Genomic DNA, 17,071 nt, shown 5'->3' with positions numbered 1-17,071 from the left:
AGCGACTCCAAATAAATAAATAAAAAAAGAAAAACATCACTACATTCCATCACCATTGTACTGTTTTCTAATATGATTTTAATAAAAAAATATTAATATATTTTTGAAGAAAAAAAATGATTGACACTAATTAAGTGAAAATACATTTTAATGCTTTATAAATAATTATGTGTATTAATACAAAGACTAATAAACACAATTAGTGCTATAGACAAGACAAGGAGAGAAGAAGAAGCTGATTAATTATTATATAATTCATGAAATACTTTTTAGCGAAATAAAATATTCCGCAAATAATGTGTGCATGTGATGAGATCCCTCGGACAGGGACATTACCTTATTTAGTGATATTAGGTAAAATGTATTTTTGCCCATAATTTCGAGATTTGATTAGGGTTACAGAACAAACTCCAACTCCAACATTGAATAAATGGGTATGTAGAAAACGTTAAACTTAGACTAAAGTGATAATATAAAATAATTAAGTAAAAGTTTGATTATTCAACTAGAAGCATTTGGCACCGTTGGATCAGAGACCATGTATCTAACGGTTGGATGAAACAATAGCAGAAACAAGCTTCCAGAGGCCAAAACTTCTATATAAGTCATTCTCCACCTCCATCATTTGCCACACTGCAATACAAAACAACCTCTTCAGTGATCTTTGGTTAGTAAACTAAACCAAACCAAGCTTGTTCCTAACTCTTGGAACCTTCTATTTTCTCTTTTCCTTTCCTCTCACTGAAACCATGACACCCAACATCACTGTCAATGGCACCACTGAGCAAATCAAACGTAGTAGTGACCGTGCCTTTGTGACTTTCCTTGCTGGGAATGGCGATTACGTGAAAGGTGTTGTGGGTTTGGCCAAAGGGTTGAGAAAGGCCAAAAGCATGTACCCTTTGGTGGTTGCTGTGTTACCTGATGTTCCTGAGGAACATCGTGTGATTTTGAAATCTCAAGGTTGCACTGTCAGGGAGATTGAACCTGTGTACCCACCTGAAAACCAGACACAGTTCGCCATGGCTTATTATGTCATCAATTATTCCAAGCTACGTATTTGGGAGGTATATGTATTAACTTTTTTGTTTTCAGTTAACCAGTGCACATATATCTCTATTTTTTCTATATATTTTTAATTACTCATTCAAAACTATTATTGGTTTCATTTCAAATAAATTTACCTTAAATCAAGTTTGTGATTTTATAAAGTGGGTTTTGTTTTTTTTAATGGTTGCATGAGTTACACGTAGTACATATTCGTCGCTCTTGGAGGAGTTTCGGATGCTGTCACCTCTTGTATTTTGTTAACTAAGTTTTGTCTTTGTCTGATACAGGGAAACCATATATACTCCTCCATCTTTTTATAATATTTAGATTATATTTTATTACCTCTATTTTTTACTACAACGTTTCTTCAACAAAAGAAAAAGAGAAGGGTAGTACATGTTTATAACCCACGATACTTTTTTTCTTATCTAAAAGTTAAAGGCCTGAAAACTTTTCGGGATTATATTTGCTTCATTTTTATTTTTTTTGTGTTTTTCACGGTTTTTGTATTCTAAAAAAAAATTTACTTTTCGATTTCGTTTGCATCATTTTTCCTCTTTCGTAGTCTTTTATGTTTTTTTTTTTGTAATTTTAAAATTTTATTTTGGGCCTCTCTGTATTCTTTCACGTGTTTTGGATTTTCTTTTAAAACGTTATGACAAATTTGTTTTTATTAAATATGTTTTAAAATAATTATAGATGTTTTAAAATTTAATTTTTAGAATTTACCAAATGCACTTTGGAAGCATAGAAATATGAAAATAGAGTCTTGAAACACCTGAAACATAATTTCTTGAAGTATTAAAGTGTTTAATATACCAGAAACTATCATTGTCGGAAACATAAACAAGAAAAAATCAACACGTGCAATCACGTTATCAATTTCTTGTTGGTAACGTTAATACACGTCAGCAGTAGCATGCTTTCGTTTAAGCTTTCTCCAACTAGTAATCTTATTTCATTCAGAAGCTTCAAGAGAGTTTTACATAAAGGATCAACAAATTATTTAAACTTGTAGAATTCAGCTTTCCCCATTTTGGATTGTGAAAATTTAGACAATTATGAAATTTAATTTACGAAAAATATATGTAGAAATGTTGTTTTAATTTATTAAGAAAAGACTGGGTGTTTATAGAAAAGGTGACAACAGAATCCATGTTCAGTGAACAGGATTTATTCAGTGTTGGTTTTTGTTTTAGATGTGGATGATTCATTCTTACACGGTTGTGTTTGTCGTGTAGTTTGTGGAGTACAGCAAGATGATATACCTAGATGGTGACATCCAGGTTTTCGGAAACATTGACCACTTGTTTGATCTTCCTGATAACTATTTCTATGCTGTGATGGATTGCTTCTGCGAGAAGACTTGGAGCCACAGCCCTCAGTACCAGATTGGTTACTGCCAACAGTGCCCTGATAAAGTTCAGTGGTCCTCTCATTTGGGTCCTAAACCTCCTCTATATTTCAACGCTGGCATGTTTGTCTATGAACCTGATCTTGTCACTTACCGTGATCTTCTTCAAACACTTCAAATCACCAAGCCCACATCTTTTGCTGAGCAGGTATGTGTGTGCATATATAATATTCGACATTTTTACAAATTGAGCAAGTTTAAAGTGTGAGAGTTTCAAACTTGTTTTGATGTGATGTGGTGGCAGGACTTTCTGAATATGTACTTCAAGGACAAGTACAAGCCTATACCAAACTTGTACAACCTTGTGCTGGCTATGTTGTGGCGTCACCCTGAGAATGTTGAACTTGACAAAGTTCAAGTGGTTCATTATTGTGCTGCTGTGAGTCCTCTGTTTGTATTTGTCTATTTAGATCATACATCAGTTACATTAATCTGTTTGAATACGAGGTGGTAATGTTTGTTGATTACGTACTATACATAGGGGTCTAAGCCTTGGAGATTCACTGGGAAGGAGGAGAACATGGAGAGGGAAGATATCAAGATACTTGTGAAGAAGTGGTGGGAGATATATGAAGATGAGACACTAAACTACAATAACGACAACTCTGTGAATGTGGAACGTTTGTCTTCAGCACTGTCGGAGGCTGGTGGCAATATTCCACTCGTGTCAGCACCTTCTGCTGCATAATGTGCTTGCTTCTCTGCTTATTACTACTATTTACATCTATAAGTTAGAGTCTAACGACGACGAAGACGACAAAGTATATGCATAGTTATTTGGTTTATAGTTTTGGGTTTTATGAAGGGAACAACGTCTATGGCTTTTGGACACTGGACGATGACCTTCACGTAGTGAGAAGTTATAGAACTTTTTATTATAAGCTTTAAAAGGGATTATTATATTTGTTTTCATTTATCAGATCTCTGGAATGATATCTTTGTTTTATTAAATTAAAATTTTTAAGGTTTGTTTACTTGTCATTTTTCATTAAAATAAAAAATGTGGCTAAAAAGTGGGTACTGGGTCGTTAAATAAAACCGAAAATTAAGTAGGAAAATCAAGCTAAAAACTCAAACTTCTAACCATATTTATGTCCTTTTATGACCAAGGCTTTTGAATTCAGATGTATTTAGAAAACCAGAGTTTTGAATTAAAGAAAATAAAAGAACAATGAATGTAGAGCTGCACCAAGAACTATTGCTTCATCAGGATGAGGATGCTTATCAAGCTCTTTTCTACCAAGGAATTATTGAAGCTAAACCTGTAATTTTGGCACTCTTGTAGCTCCTCCGATTAACTCCACCGCATATATTTGTTCCAATGAAAGGCGATTTTTCCAAATGTCTTCACAGAGCTATTCAAATTTCTGACAAGTTATGGTGCTCCTGAAGTCGACATCATCATGAAGCGATCCAACGGGAAATCGGAGCGGTGGTGTTCGCACTAAGAATTTCTTTAGTCCGTTTAAACTGTTTCTTCAATTTAGCCTTGGCCTTGGGAAAATACTCCACCAATCACAACTCCATGTGCTCATCACCAAGCTAGTCTATGCCGTCGTGAATATCACTTCAAAACTCGTTATAGACTTTGGCATGAGTCCTCTTGTGCTCGTTGCATATCAACGACTCTTTGCCACAGTGTCCATTGCTCCCTTGCATACTTGCTCAAATGCTACCTTATTAAATATATAAATGTATGTACCCTTAACTCTGCTTTTTGTTTCAATTTCATTTACACTATATGCATGCATGAAAGGGTTTGAAGTACTAACTTTTCTGACCGAGTTTATGGACACGGTGGCAGAGTTGTCCATCTGGACAAGAGAACTCATGTCAGATTCTATTGGGAGCATAGACTAGCTGCACCACAATCATTAAGATCAGGGAAAGGAGACCACTAGCATGTTTCTCTGTTTCACTCTCTGTCTTTGAAATTTTAAGAGAGTGTTTTACTTGCTAAGGGTAATGTGTTTGTTTGTGAATGAGATGCATGAGAAATGTTAATATATATATATATATATATATATATATATATATATATATATATATATATATATATATATAGTTTCGGGTATAGGGACCAAACACCTACTAAGAACTACTTCAATTTTACTTCTTTTTTCTCTATGTCTCCTCTCTTCGCAATCTGTTGTAACTTCCTCGCCAAAAAATCTTCCTCCTTGCTCGATCGGTTGAACAGATGATAGGGGTACCTGTCTAAAAGGCTCTGATGCTTAACTCAGTTGATGGACCGATCGGTGTATAACTATAACTGCTGTAATAAATGCGAATTAAAGATCCTTACCAACCTACCTTTGGTCCTATTTATAGTTTCTGGTGTGGGCCTATAATTAGGGTTCCTTAATCACGGCCCACTGATCTTTTAATCACGATTACTGACTTGTTTAATGTTAATTAATCCAGCTGACTGGTTCAGGTTTTCTGTTTGGCCGATCGACCGATGGCCGCTTGACTAGGTGGGTTATCTTCTCTGAGTTTAATAACCTTAAGTGAATATTTAATCTATATGGCCGATCGATTGATGATCATATGTAAGACTACTTGAATCACCTATGGGGTCGATCGACCGATGGACCTCTATAGGGTAACGCGTGATCTACCTGGGGACCGATCAACCGATGGTCCCTTATGAGATAGCGTGTGATTCATCTGTGGGACCGATCGACCGATGGTCCCTTATGAGGTAACGTGTGATTCATCTGTGGGACCGATCGACCGATGGTCCTTTATGAGGTAACATGTGATTCATCCGTGGGACTAATCGACCGATGGTCCCTTATGATTCATCTGTGGGACCGATCGACCGATGGTCCTTTGTGAGGTTCATATGCAAGCCCTCCCAGCCTTGTTCGATGGACCGGAGGACTATGCGTTGTCGATGGTTCGATGAAACATACAGTGTGTGTGTGTGTGTGTATATATATATATATATATAAAGTTATTTAATTAATTGTGAATATTTTAATAATTTAAACAGGAACGGAGATATTGCGGGGACGAGTACTATGGCGGGGATATGTACATCCCCATACCCAATCGAAAAAGTTGGAGATTCCCCGTACCCATACCCAGTCAATGCGGGGATTCCCCGTCAAAACGGGACGAGTTCGAGCAATACCTACGGGGACGAGTTTATTTGTCATCTCTAGTGGTTTATAGCGGATTAAATCCATGTGCCTTAGTATGTGGTTTATAGTGGATTAAATTCGTGCATTTTAGTGCGTGGTTTAGGGATTAAATTTGTCTGCCTTAGTGTGTGGTTTATAACGGATCAAAATCATGCACGTTGTGGTTTATAGCAGATTAAATCTGTAAGTCTTAGCCCATATTGAGCGGATACAATTTGTGCGCCTTATTGCGTGATTTAGTGGATAAAATCTGTGCGTATTAGTGCGTGGTTTAACAGATAAAATTGCAAAATCATAGATTATAGAATTATAGAAATATAAAATAAAAAAATCATAAATTTATAAAACTATAAAGTTATAAAACTATAAAATTCTAAAATTCTAAATTATAAAATTCTAAAATTCTAAAATTCTAAAATTCTAAAATTCTAAAATTCTAAAATTCTAAAATTATAAAATTATAAAATTATAAAATTCTAAAATTATAAAATTATAAAATTATAAAATTATAAAATTATAAAATTATAAAATTATAAAATTATAAAATTATAAAATTATAAAATTATAAAATTATAAAATTATAAAATTATAAAATTATAAAATTATAAAATTATAAAATTATAAAATTATAAAATTATAAAATTATAAAATTATAAAATTATAAAATTATAAAATTATAAAATTATAAAATTATAAAATTATAAAATTATAAAATTATAAAATTATAAAATTATAAAATTATAAAATTATAAAATTATAAAATTATAAAATTATAAAATTATAAAATTATAAAATTATAAAATTATAAAATTATAAAATTATAAAATTATAAAATTATAAAATTATAAAATTATAAAATTATAAAATTATAAAAATTATAAAATTATAAAATTATAAATTATAAAATTGTAAAATTGTAAAATTATAAAATTATAAAATTATAAAATTATAAAATTGTAAAATTATAAAATTGTAAAATTATAAAATTATAAAATTATAAAATTATAAAATTATAAAATTATAAAATTGTAAAATTATAAAATTATAAAATTATAAAATTATAAAATTATAAAATTATAAAATTATAAAATTATAAAATTATAAAATTATAAAATTATAAAATTATAAAATTATAAAATTATAAAATTATAAAATTATAAAATTATAAAATTATAAAATTATAAAATTATAAAATTATAAAATTATAAAATTATAAAATTATAAAATTATAAAATTATAAAATTATAAAATTATAAAATTATAAAATTATAAAATTATAAAATTATAAAATTATAAAATTATAAAATTATAAAATTATAAAATTATAAAATTATAAAATTATAAAATTATAAAATTATAAAATTATAAAATTATAAAATTATAAAATTATAAAATTATAAAATTATAAAATTATAAAATTATAAAATTACAAAATCACGACAAAAAGCAGTACCATTCAACCCGATATGCAAAGAGAGCAATGGAGGCAGTGGCAAATATTTGTCCATACGTAACGAGTACTAGGGGCCTCATTCCCAAATCAATTATGAGTTTCGAAGTGATGTTGACCATGGCAATAAGGAGTTCGACCATGATCATTAAGATCAGGGGAACGAGACTGAAACGGAGACGGCCAAGCGATCCTTTGAATAGACATCACTGAATGTTGAGATATTATTTTACATGATGAAAATAAAAAATAAATAAAAATATTAAAAAATTAACAAATGTGTGTCTCAAAAATAATTTGAGAGACTATTGAGAGAAATTGCACAAAGAAAATCAAATGTATAATTAATGGTATGATAAGATGAAAAATACCTTAGAGATCTAAGAAAGCTTTTCAAATATCAACATATATACTCAATGGTTAAAAAATAACGAAAATTATTTTAACGAAACAAAAAGAGTTATTCAAATTAAACAAAAATTTAATAATAATAAGTAAAGAATTTCTTTATATTACCTTAAATTGAGAGTATAAACATTCTCATGTGAAAGGAAAATATACAACAAATAAAAATATTAAAAAACAATAGAAATATTCAAATGTGAGGCGTAATTTTTTTTTTAATTAATATACATCATTTTAACATAATTACATGAAGGTTATGATAAGATAAAAAATATATTGGAGATGCGAATGAGTTTCATGACAAACCAAATAATTAGAAGAGATGAAATATAGAGAGAGTATATATATATATATATATATATATGGTTACTTAATTAATTGTGAATATTTTAATAATTTAAAAGGGAGCGAAGATATTGTGGCGACGGGTATTATGGCGGGGATATGTACATCCTCATACCCAATTGAAAAAGTTGGAGATTCCCCATCAAAACGGGACGGGTTCGGGCAATACCCACGGGGACGGGTTTATTTGTCATCTATAGTGGTTTATAGCGGATTAAATCCATGTGCCTTAGTACGTGGTTTATAGTGGATTAAATCCGTGCATTTTAGTGCGTGGTTTACGGCTTAAATTTGTGTGCCTTAGTGTGTGGTTTATAATGGATTAAAATCATGCATGTTTGTGTGTAGTTTATAGCATATTAAACATGTAAGCCTTAGCCCATGATTTAGCGGATACAATTTATGCGCCTTATTGCGTGATTTAGTGGATAAAATTTGTGCGTATTAGTATGTAATTTAACAAATAAAATTACAAAATCATAGATTATAGAATTAGAATTATAGAAGTATAAAATAAAAAATTATAAATTTATAAAACTATAAAACTATAAAATTATAAAACTATAAAACTATAAAATTATAAAACTATGAAATTATAAAATTATGAAATTAGGAAATAAAATTATAAAATTTTAAAATTGTAAAACCATAAAATTATAAAATTGTAAAATTGTAAAATTGTAAAATTATAAAATTATAAAATTGCAAAATTGTAAAATTATAAAATTATAAAATTATAAAATTATAAAATTATAAAATTATAAAATTATAAAATTATAAAATTATAAAATTATAAAATTATAAAATTATAAAATTATAAAATTATAAAATTATAAAATTATAAAATTATAAAATTATAAAATTATAAAATTATAAAATTATAAAATTATAAAATTATAAAATTATAAAATTATAAAATTATAAAATTATAAAATTATAAAATTATAAAATTATAAAATTATAAAATTATAAAATTATAAAATTATAAAATTATAAAATTATAAAATTATAAAATTATAAAATTATAAAATTATAAAATTATAAAATTATAAAATTATAAAATTATAAAATTATAAAATTATAAAATTATAAAATTATAAAATTATAAAATTATAAAATTATAAAATTATAAAATTATAAAATTATAAAATTATAAAATTATAAAATTATAAAATTATAAAATTATAAAATTATAAAATTATAAAATTATAAAATTATAAAATTATAAAATTGTAAAATTATAAAATTATAAAATTGTAAAATTACAAAATTACAAAATTAGAAAATTGTAAAATTTATAAAATTATAAGATTATAAGATTATAAGATTATAAGATTATAAGATTATAAAATTATAAAATTATAAAAAATTATAAAATTATAAAAAATTATAAAATTATAAAATCACGACAAAAAGCATTATCATTCAACCCGATATGGAAAGGGAGCAATGGAGGCAATGACAAATATTTGTCGATAAATAACGAGTATAAAGCGGTTCATCGCCTAATCAATTGCGAGTTTCGAAGTAATGTTCACCACGATGATAAAGAGATCAGGGAAACGAGATCGAGACAGAAACAGTCCAGCATATTTTGTATAGACATAGTTGAATGTTGAGATATTATTTTTAAATTCTGTATATAGGTTGTATCTTGATTTGATTACTGGCATATCAATTTCACGATCTCGAGGATTTATTTTCTAAAATAAGAGCATTTATTTTTAAATTTAACCAATTAAAGTTTGTATATATGTCAAATATAGTACGTGGTGGTAGTGCAGCAAGCAACACCACTTTTACCTGCACAATCCATTTCTCCATTTGGAAAAGGCCGGCACGTGTTATTGTAATTTGTTTTTAAATTCATTTTATTTTCTCTGCCTGCACAGCGTCCATCATGGTTAACATTGACTTGGATTATTTTTTGGCATAAATATGAGACCCTCAACGTTCATTCGTAGCTATATGTATATTCAATTGCACATTTACATAGAAAATAAGTATCCAAATCAAAAATCAAATCATGCCTAAGTATTGTGTTCCAATTCTGGCATCAAATTATTTTTAGCACGACGAATAATAGTTTCTTGTCAATTTTATTTTTAAATTCTTGCGTTTTACTTTGTTTATTTGAAGAAGGGGTAGTTCCTTCCATTTCCTCTGCATATCTCCAGGGAATACCTTTGCTTTACTAGATTCTCTTGTCTTTCCATATATACAACAAAGCAAAACAAAAATTAAAACATAGTCATGTTATTAATATTGAGGGAATGAAAGGTATTTGTGACCAACCTCAAGAACTGCCAGGATAAAAAAAGTGAAAGTTGGCAGCAAATTGGACAGTGCACATGCAGTATAGAATGTGATTTCCTATAACTCTGCATTCAAGCTCAGTGTTACATTTACCTCTGTTAATGTATATTTGGAAGAAACTAATCTTGCACGGTAATTAAATTATAATTTATAATTTTATATTTTTATATTTTTTATAATTTTATAATTTTATATTTTTTATAATTTTATAATTATTTGTTTTATATGTTATAATTCTTTATTTTTATTTTTGTAATCTTATATTTATAATTTTAATTAAATTTAAAAATATTTTTTGTTAAAAATACAACAAATCCTAGATGTAGGTCTGGTCATCATGGTTTCTCTCTCTGGTCTCTTGTAACAAAATATTATGTGACCACTAACCGATCTTGACCAATAAATTTAAGGGATCCACAATAATATACTTAAAATTTATATTTTTAATTATTACCACTAATACAATAAAAATTAATACATAATTTAGTATAATTGTAATTAGAAAAATAATTACACATATATAAAAGATTGTTATATATTTCATCAATAATTAAATCAGAAATAAATTTCAGTTATTTTTATTTCCAACTTAAATATGAAAATTGTTCCAAAGAATTAATATGAAATTTCTCACATTTAATTTGTTGAACATTAAGAAAATACTCATCTAATTGAACGAAGTGATCATTAGTAGTATGTTTCAGAATATGTAAAGAAGTTGAATTTGTCTTCTTTTCATCTATACAAATAGTTTCCCTTTTATCGCTTTAAAAAATGAATCTATTATTTTATTTTTCATCAATATTTATCACAATCTAATAAAAAATTGAGAGTTCCTACAAAATTTTAAAATAAAGAATAAGTTATCACAATTTAATAAAAAATTGAGAGTTTATAAGAAGGAATCTATGATAATCAAGCCACAATGAAAAGTCGGTTATAAAACAACACATAATACATTAACTATTAAAAAATATGCTAACTATTAAACAAATAATTCAAGATCAAGTGAGACAGGGGAATTAGAAATCTATGATAATTAACCTACAATTAAAAGCTGATTATGAAACAACACATAATACATTAACTATGAAAAATATGCTAACTATTAAACAAATATTCCAGGCTTAAGTGAGACAGGAGAATTGTCTTTTTTTTTTCTTCAATAATAAAAGAGAACAAATGAAATGAAATAAAAAATAATAAATTTGTGTCCAACCGTTTTTTATTTTAAAAAAGAAAAAGAAAACATGTGAGAGTGAGCAAAATATCAATTTGATCTCTCTATTTTTTTTATATGTATTTGGACCCTATTTGGATAAATTTAATGCAGTCAAGTCATTTCCGTTAATGGTGTAGTAACGACATTAAATGGGGTATCACGTGTCAGTTCCTGATTTTTTTATTTTTTATTTTTTGAATTTTTTATTTATTTTTTAAAAATTTAAAAAAAAATAAAAAATTTGTCACGTGTCAAACTGACATCGTGCCACGTGACAGTGACAGTGTCATATGATAGTGACAGTGTCATGTGATAGTGACAGTGTCACATGTCACTATTATCTCAGATGTCATTTCTCTATTCTTAATTTGATCTGAGTCTTTTAATTTTTGTATCAATCTAGTCCCAATTTTTGTAAAAATTGAGTAATTTTATCCCTCTCCAAATTGAAACCAAATTTAATTTCTATATAATTTTGTTTGAACATTTTTGTATGAAGTAAAAACATACTTAAGAAAACTAAATTCAAAATTTGTCAAGGTAGGTACAAAATCTTCATTTGTATTTATTTTCACAAAATTATCCTATGAAAAAAAATCACATAACAGGATTTTGTTTCCCACTTCAATATACTCATATATATCTATAGGTTACTTTTGAATAAAAATAATATGTAATGTTATGTTAAGAAAATAAATAATATAATTGAAGTAGCGTTATTTGTTTTGTTCATATTAAAGAAAGTGGATTGTCTTCTTTTTAGTGAGTGATAATGGTCCCAGGTCTAAAGTGATTGTAAAAATAGGATTGTTTTGAAGAGGAGTTGGGTAGAAGTATGATCCATAATTAAAGTAACTCGTGTTTTTTTTTTTCGTAATTTCTCCTAATTAATTACTGAATTGTTATGGATTTGATTATAATGTCTCCTAATTAATTACTAATTTGTTATGCATGGAATTTATTTTTCCATGAAGCATTTATCCATAGGTAAATAATTTAGTGGCTGCATAATTTGCTTGCTTCTGTGCTTATTACTACTGTTTACATCAATAAGTTAGAGCCTAAGAAGACGACAAAGTATATGTATAGTTATTTGCTTTATAGTTTTGGGTTTTATGAAGGGAACAACGTCGGCTTTTGGACACTGGATGATGACCTTCACGTGTATAAAGTTATATGTTAAACAACTTTTTATTATAAGGTTTTAGAGGCCTTTTATTACCTCTTTTATTTTATTTTCATTCATAAAGAGATATGGAATGATATTTCTTTTTTTGTATTTTTATACAATTCTGAGTTAAATTAACCTATTTTCTACAAAAAAAAAAATAGAATAGTTGACTAAAACTTTATATAGCATGAAACATGTCGTGCTAAGTTCTAACAACTTTTTAAAGTAAAACCATTATGTTTGAGGACAATTTTATTATAAATTTTAAAATAAATCGTCATAATACCTAATGATTTCTTCATAGTTATAATTATTGAATATATCTAACAATAATCAACTGAAGTTGTTAGACATCAACACAACTCTCAATCAGAAGGATGTTGTTTGTAGTCAGGACGACTTCCAAATTCATTGAAGTTGTTTTCCATCATGACGACTATTCATCACTTAGAATGAAAGTCTATTTGCACAAAGACAATGTTAGCACGACTTATTAGCGCAATATATTGATATCGGGCTGAACAACTCTAGTCTCAACATGAATGTTGTTCCTTGAACTTAGGCAAATATTGACATCGGTCGAATGACACTGGTTTTCAGAATTAGTCTAACATATTCGTTCCCATTCTGGAAACTAAACCATGCAATAAGGTGCACGGTATTTATCCGCTAAACCACGCACTAAAGCGCACAAATTTAATCCTCTATAAAACCATGCACTAAGGCGCACAAATTTAATCTGTAAACCACGCACTAAGGTGCACGAATTTAATCCGCTATAAGCCATGCACTAAGGCACATGGATTTAATTCGCTATAAACCACACACTAAGGCGAACAAATTTAATTCACAATAATTTTAATGTCCTACCACAAAGGTTGTTAAATATATAGGTTTTTTGTTGAGCACGTGATTAATAATGGTTATCCTCCACTATATTATTTAGGAGTTGTGGGAATGTCTTATTCTAGATAGACTACAAACTTGATACATAATCACAAATATTATTAATTTCTTATTCTTATCTAAAGACTGAGATTCGATTTCTCGAACGACGGACCAAAAATAAATTTTACTTATATATTAAATGAATGGATAAAACAAATAAACAAGAATGATTATAATCTTTTTTCCTTTACAAAACCTACATCAAATGGAATTTGCCAATAATATAACTCATCTAGTCAACTTTATATATACCCACGTATACAATAATTAGCATAACCATTCTTTACTTGAGTTTTGCCTATATTTAACTCTGAAATGATGAGGTGAATTTTTCTTTTTAGTAAAAATTACTTGTTATACAACTTTTTTTATTACAAGGTTTTAGAAGACGTTTTATTATCGGTCCTACTTTATTTTCATTGTTTAGTAGACATAGAATGATATCTTTTATCTTATTAAATTAAATTTTTTAAGGATCTCTTTTTCATTTTTTATAAAGTAAAAAATGTAGCTAAAAGGTGGCTAATAGGTCGTTAAATAAAATAAAAAAAATTAAGTGAGGAAAATCAAACTGGAAAAACGGAAGTTTCTACATATTTATGTTCTCTTATGACTAAAGTTTTTTCATTTCACATAGTGGTCAATATTTTTTTTTCATGATAGCATAATTTCTTTGGAAAATGAGAAAGTTAAAACAAATAATGCTACATGGAGTGTCTTAACTAATAGTTTTGTTTGAGAAAATTAAAATAATATATTCAAAATTTATATATTTAATTATTGTCACTGATACAATAAAATAAATACAGTGTAAGGACAACTATAAAAAGAAATAATATGATTATTTGTATCATGTTTCAAAATACATATATATGTTGAATTTGTCTTGTTTCCCTTGTCAGATAACTAATCTATTATTTTATTCTTTATCAATATACTATTTTTTAAGTTTAGGATTAAAAAATAATTTAATCAAGAAATTAAAAATATAGAGTTATTAAAAGAAAAATTTATAATAATCAAGCCTTAATTCAAAAACACTACAAAAAAAATACATAGTAAATATTTTTTTCTCCTATATTCATAAAAAATAATATAAGTCTTATAAGATAAAAATAAAAATTAATTTTAATTATTATAAATAAATATTTCAATATTAAGTAAGAGATATAATTACTTTTTTTATTCACTAATTACAGAAAACAAATAAGAAACAAAAAAAAAATAATAATGAATTTTTATTTAACTTTTTTTTTTGAAACAAAAGAAAAACCCGTGAAAATGTGATATGGATATATTTTGTGAAATACTCAAAAATACAATAAAAAATAAAAAATATTTTTATTTTTGTACTTAATTTTATATTTTATTATTTATTAATATTAAATATTATGCTTTAGAAAATAAATAAATAAAATATAATTTAACTTTTATATCAATTTTTAATATATGTTAAATATAATTTAAAATTATAAAGAAATTAAAAATACATTTTATTTTTATATATATAATATAATATAATATAATATAATATAATATAATATAGTATAAAAAAAGTAAAAAAAATTTGGGCGCCATGTCACCCCTAATAAGCTCCGCTGATCGCTACATGAGAGAAGTTCTGCTTCATATTTTTTATTAACTTAGAAAATCAATTGACTCCTATTTAAGTTTATTTGTCCCAATTAAAATAGTTTAAAATTTATATGATGTAACTAGTTATATTCATTGATGTTTAACTATGTCACAGATGATAATTTCTTTTGATTTTAATTTAAATCTAGAGCTGTAGAATTAATATGCTACTCTTGCCACACCAACACATGCAATGTAATATCATACAAAATTTGGTTAATGACAGAAGTTGATCAATAGTATGACTGAATCCAAGAAAGAAAGCACTTTTTTTTATCCATGTGGTTATCTTCAGGTCATATTCCTGTCAAATTGTTTTATTTTGAAATGATAATAATTGATTAATCTGTCAAATCGTTTTCCCTTGATTGGTCTTATTTCTTAAATTGATGAACGGAAGACATGTATTTTTTCTAAATTTAAAATTTAAAATAATATAAAATATTAATTTTTTTATATATTTTTAAAAGATCTAAGTATACAATAATATTATAATTTAAATTATTAATACTTACCATTTTAATCGGTAGTAATAATAAAATAATTTAATATTTAAATGTTAATTATTGAATTAAAAATATTAATTAATCAAATAGAAAATATTTATACAATTAAATATATTTTAATGTTTGTTTATATATACTTATATAAAAATATTATAAGAAAAATTTATAGTTCAGTCTGTCAATTTGTTGTGTCGTCTTGTAATTGAACGTATTAAATTTTTGATCAAAATTAATTTAATCTGGCTATTTTTGGTAGGTTAATAAACGAACGAATCAAAATAGACTAAACTTATCCATTTTGAAACTCTTACTAATGACACAACCAATATTATTGATTTCTTTTAATTTGTTACTAAGTTTGTAAATCTTATTTTGTTTTCATCTGTTAAAATCGAATATGTAATTAACTATGTTCGAAATACGGAAAATTATTAACCGTTGCTTCATTTAGATTTAAATTATTTATTTTTATTGGCTTAATAATTACATTTTATATAATTGTATGATACAGTGATTTTATTAACAAGAAATATAGATAATGTAAATACATTTTCATGATAAAAATAAATAAAGTATTATTTATTACAATTAATATTTAATGATTTTATCAAAATAACTTACTCCACATGAGCCAAAATCAACATATTTTATATATCAAATCATTCTAAAGAATATTCAATAATAATTCACATTAATATATATGTATTTTTATCTAATTATTGTTACTAATATTGTTATTATTGTAATCAAAATTTTATATACTTTAAAATTTATTATTATAATTAAATATTAAGTAGTGATATAATAAATCACTTACAAATACTATTATAAAACAAAAATATGCTGTGGCTCCATCCATTTAAATTTCTTTCATAGGCATTTAGATTTTAATGTTCTTGGAGTTGTCTCCGGTAAGTTGATGTGATAACAAATTGAGTAGCGAAGACATCCTAAATGTAGATTCGATTCATTTTGATTTAGTATGAATGTGATTTATCAAAAATAGGTTAGGTTCGGTTGTTTCATCACTAATAAATGGGTTAAATAATATAATTAGTTCATTTTCAAGACGGATCATAGATCAACAGACTAGTCCGTCACTTTTTTTTTAATTTTTAATTTTTTTAATTTTGTTTTAACTTTTTTCGATTTTTTCTCTATAAAATCTTTTAACATACATAAATTTTTTACACAATATAAAAAAATTCTTATTTTTAATTATTTTTAATTTTAAACTTAAAATAATTTTAAATAAAAGTTGATAAATTTATTTTATTCTGCCAAATTGACTAATTAATCAGATCGAACTACAACAGACATTAGAAACTCTGACCCGACAAACATTTTTTCTTAATGCTCGCGGGCGGATCCATTGTCTATTTTGACATTCTTACCTACACATAAAAAATATAAAATTAGGTCACCTCTTAATTTTTGTTTTGTTTTTCTTTCTGACAATG

The 17,071-nt window shown here is 26.3% G+C and overlaps 1 protein-coding gene across 1 annotated transcript; it reads left to right on the top strand.

Moving 5' to 3' along the window:
* Positions 1-618: 618 nt before the first annotated feature.
* Positions 619-3,383, top strand: LOC114173318 (galactinol synthase 2-like). The gene is made up of 4 exons (XM_028057619.2): positions 619-1,067; positions 2,292-2,612; positions 2,709-2,843; positions 2,946-3,383. The coding sequence occupies exons 1-4, from the start codon at positions 750-752 to the stop codon at positions 3,150-3,152; spliced, it is 981 nt and encodes a 326-aa protein (XP_027913420.1). The 5' UTR covers positions 619-749; the 3' UTR covers positions 3,153-3,383.
* The last annotated feature ends 13,688 nt before the right edge of the window (positions 3,384-17,071 follow it).

Source organism: Vigna unguiculata, chromosome 1, assembly GCF_037176805.1.
Source record: "Vigna unguiculata cultivar grain cowpea cultivar isolate G323 ecotype 2 chromosome 1, ASM3717680v1, whole genome shotgun sequence".
In the NCBI taxonomy this organism is placed as follows: domain Eukaryota; kingdom Viridiplantae; phylum Streptophyta; class Magnoliopsida; order Fabales; family Fabaceae; genus Vigna; species Vigna unguiculata.
The sequence above is the reverse complement of the archived record's forward strand: the minus strand, read 5'-3'. Positions and strand labels throughout refer to the sequence as shown.

Coding starts and splice junctions, on each gene's coding strand:
- LOC114173318 (XM_028057619.2), top strand. CDS start 750: ATGACACCCAACATCACTGTCAATGGCACCACTGAGCAAATCAAACGT. Junction 2,613..2,708: donor CCACATCTTTTGCTGAGCAG/GTATGTGTGTGC, acceptor ATGTGGTGGCAG/GACTTTCTGAATATGTACTT. Junction 2,844..2,945: donor TGGTTCATTATTGTGCTGCT/GTGAGTCCTCTG, acceptor TACTATACATAG/GGGTCTAAGCCTTGGAGATT.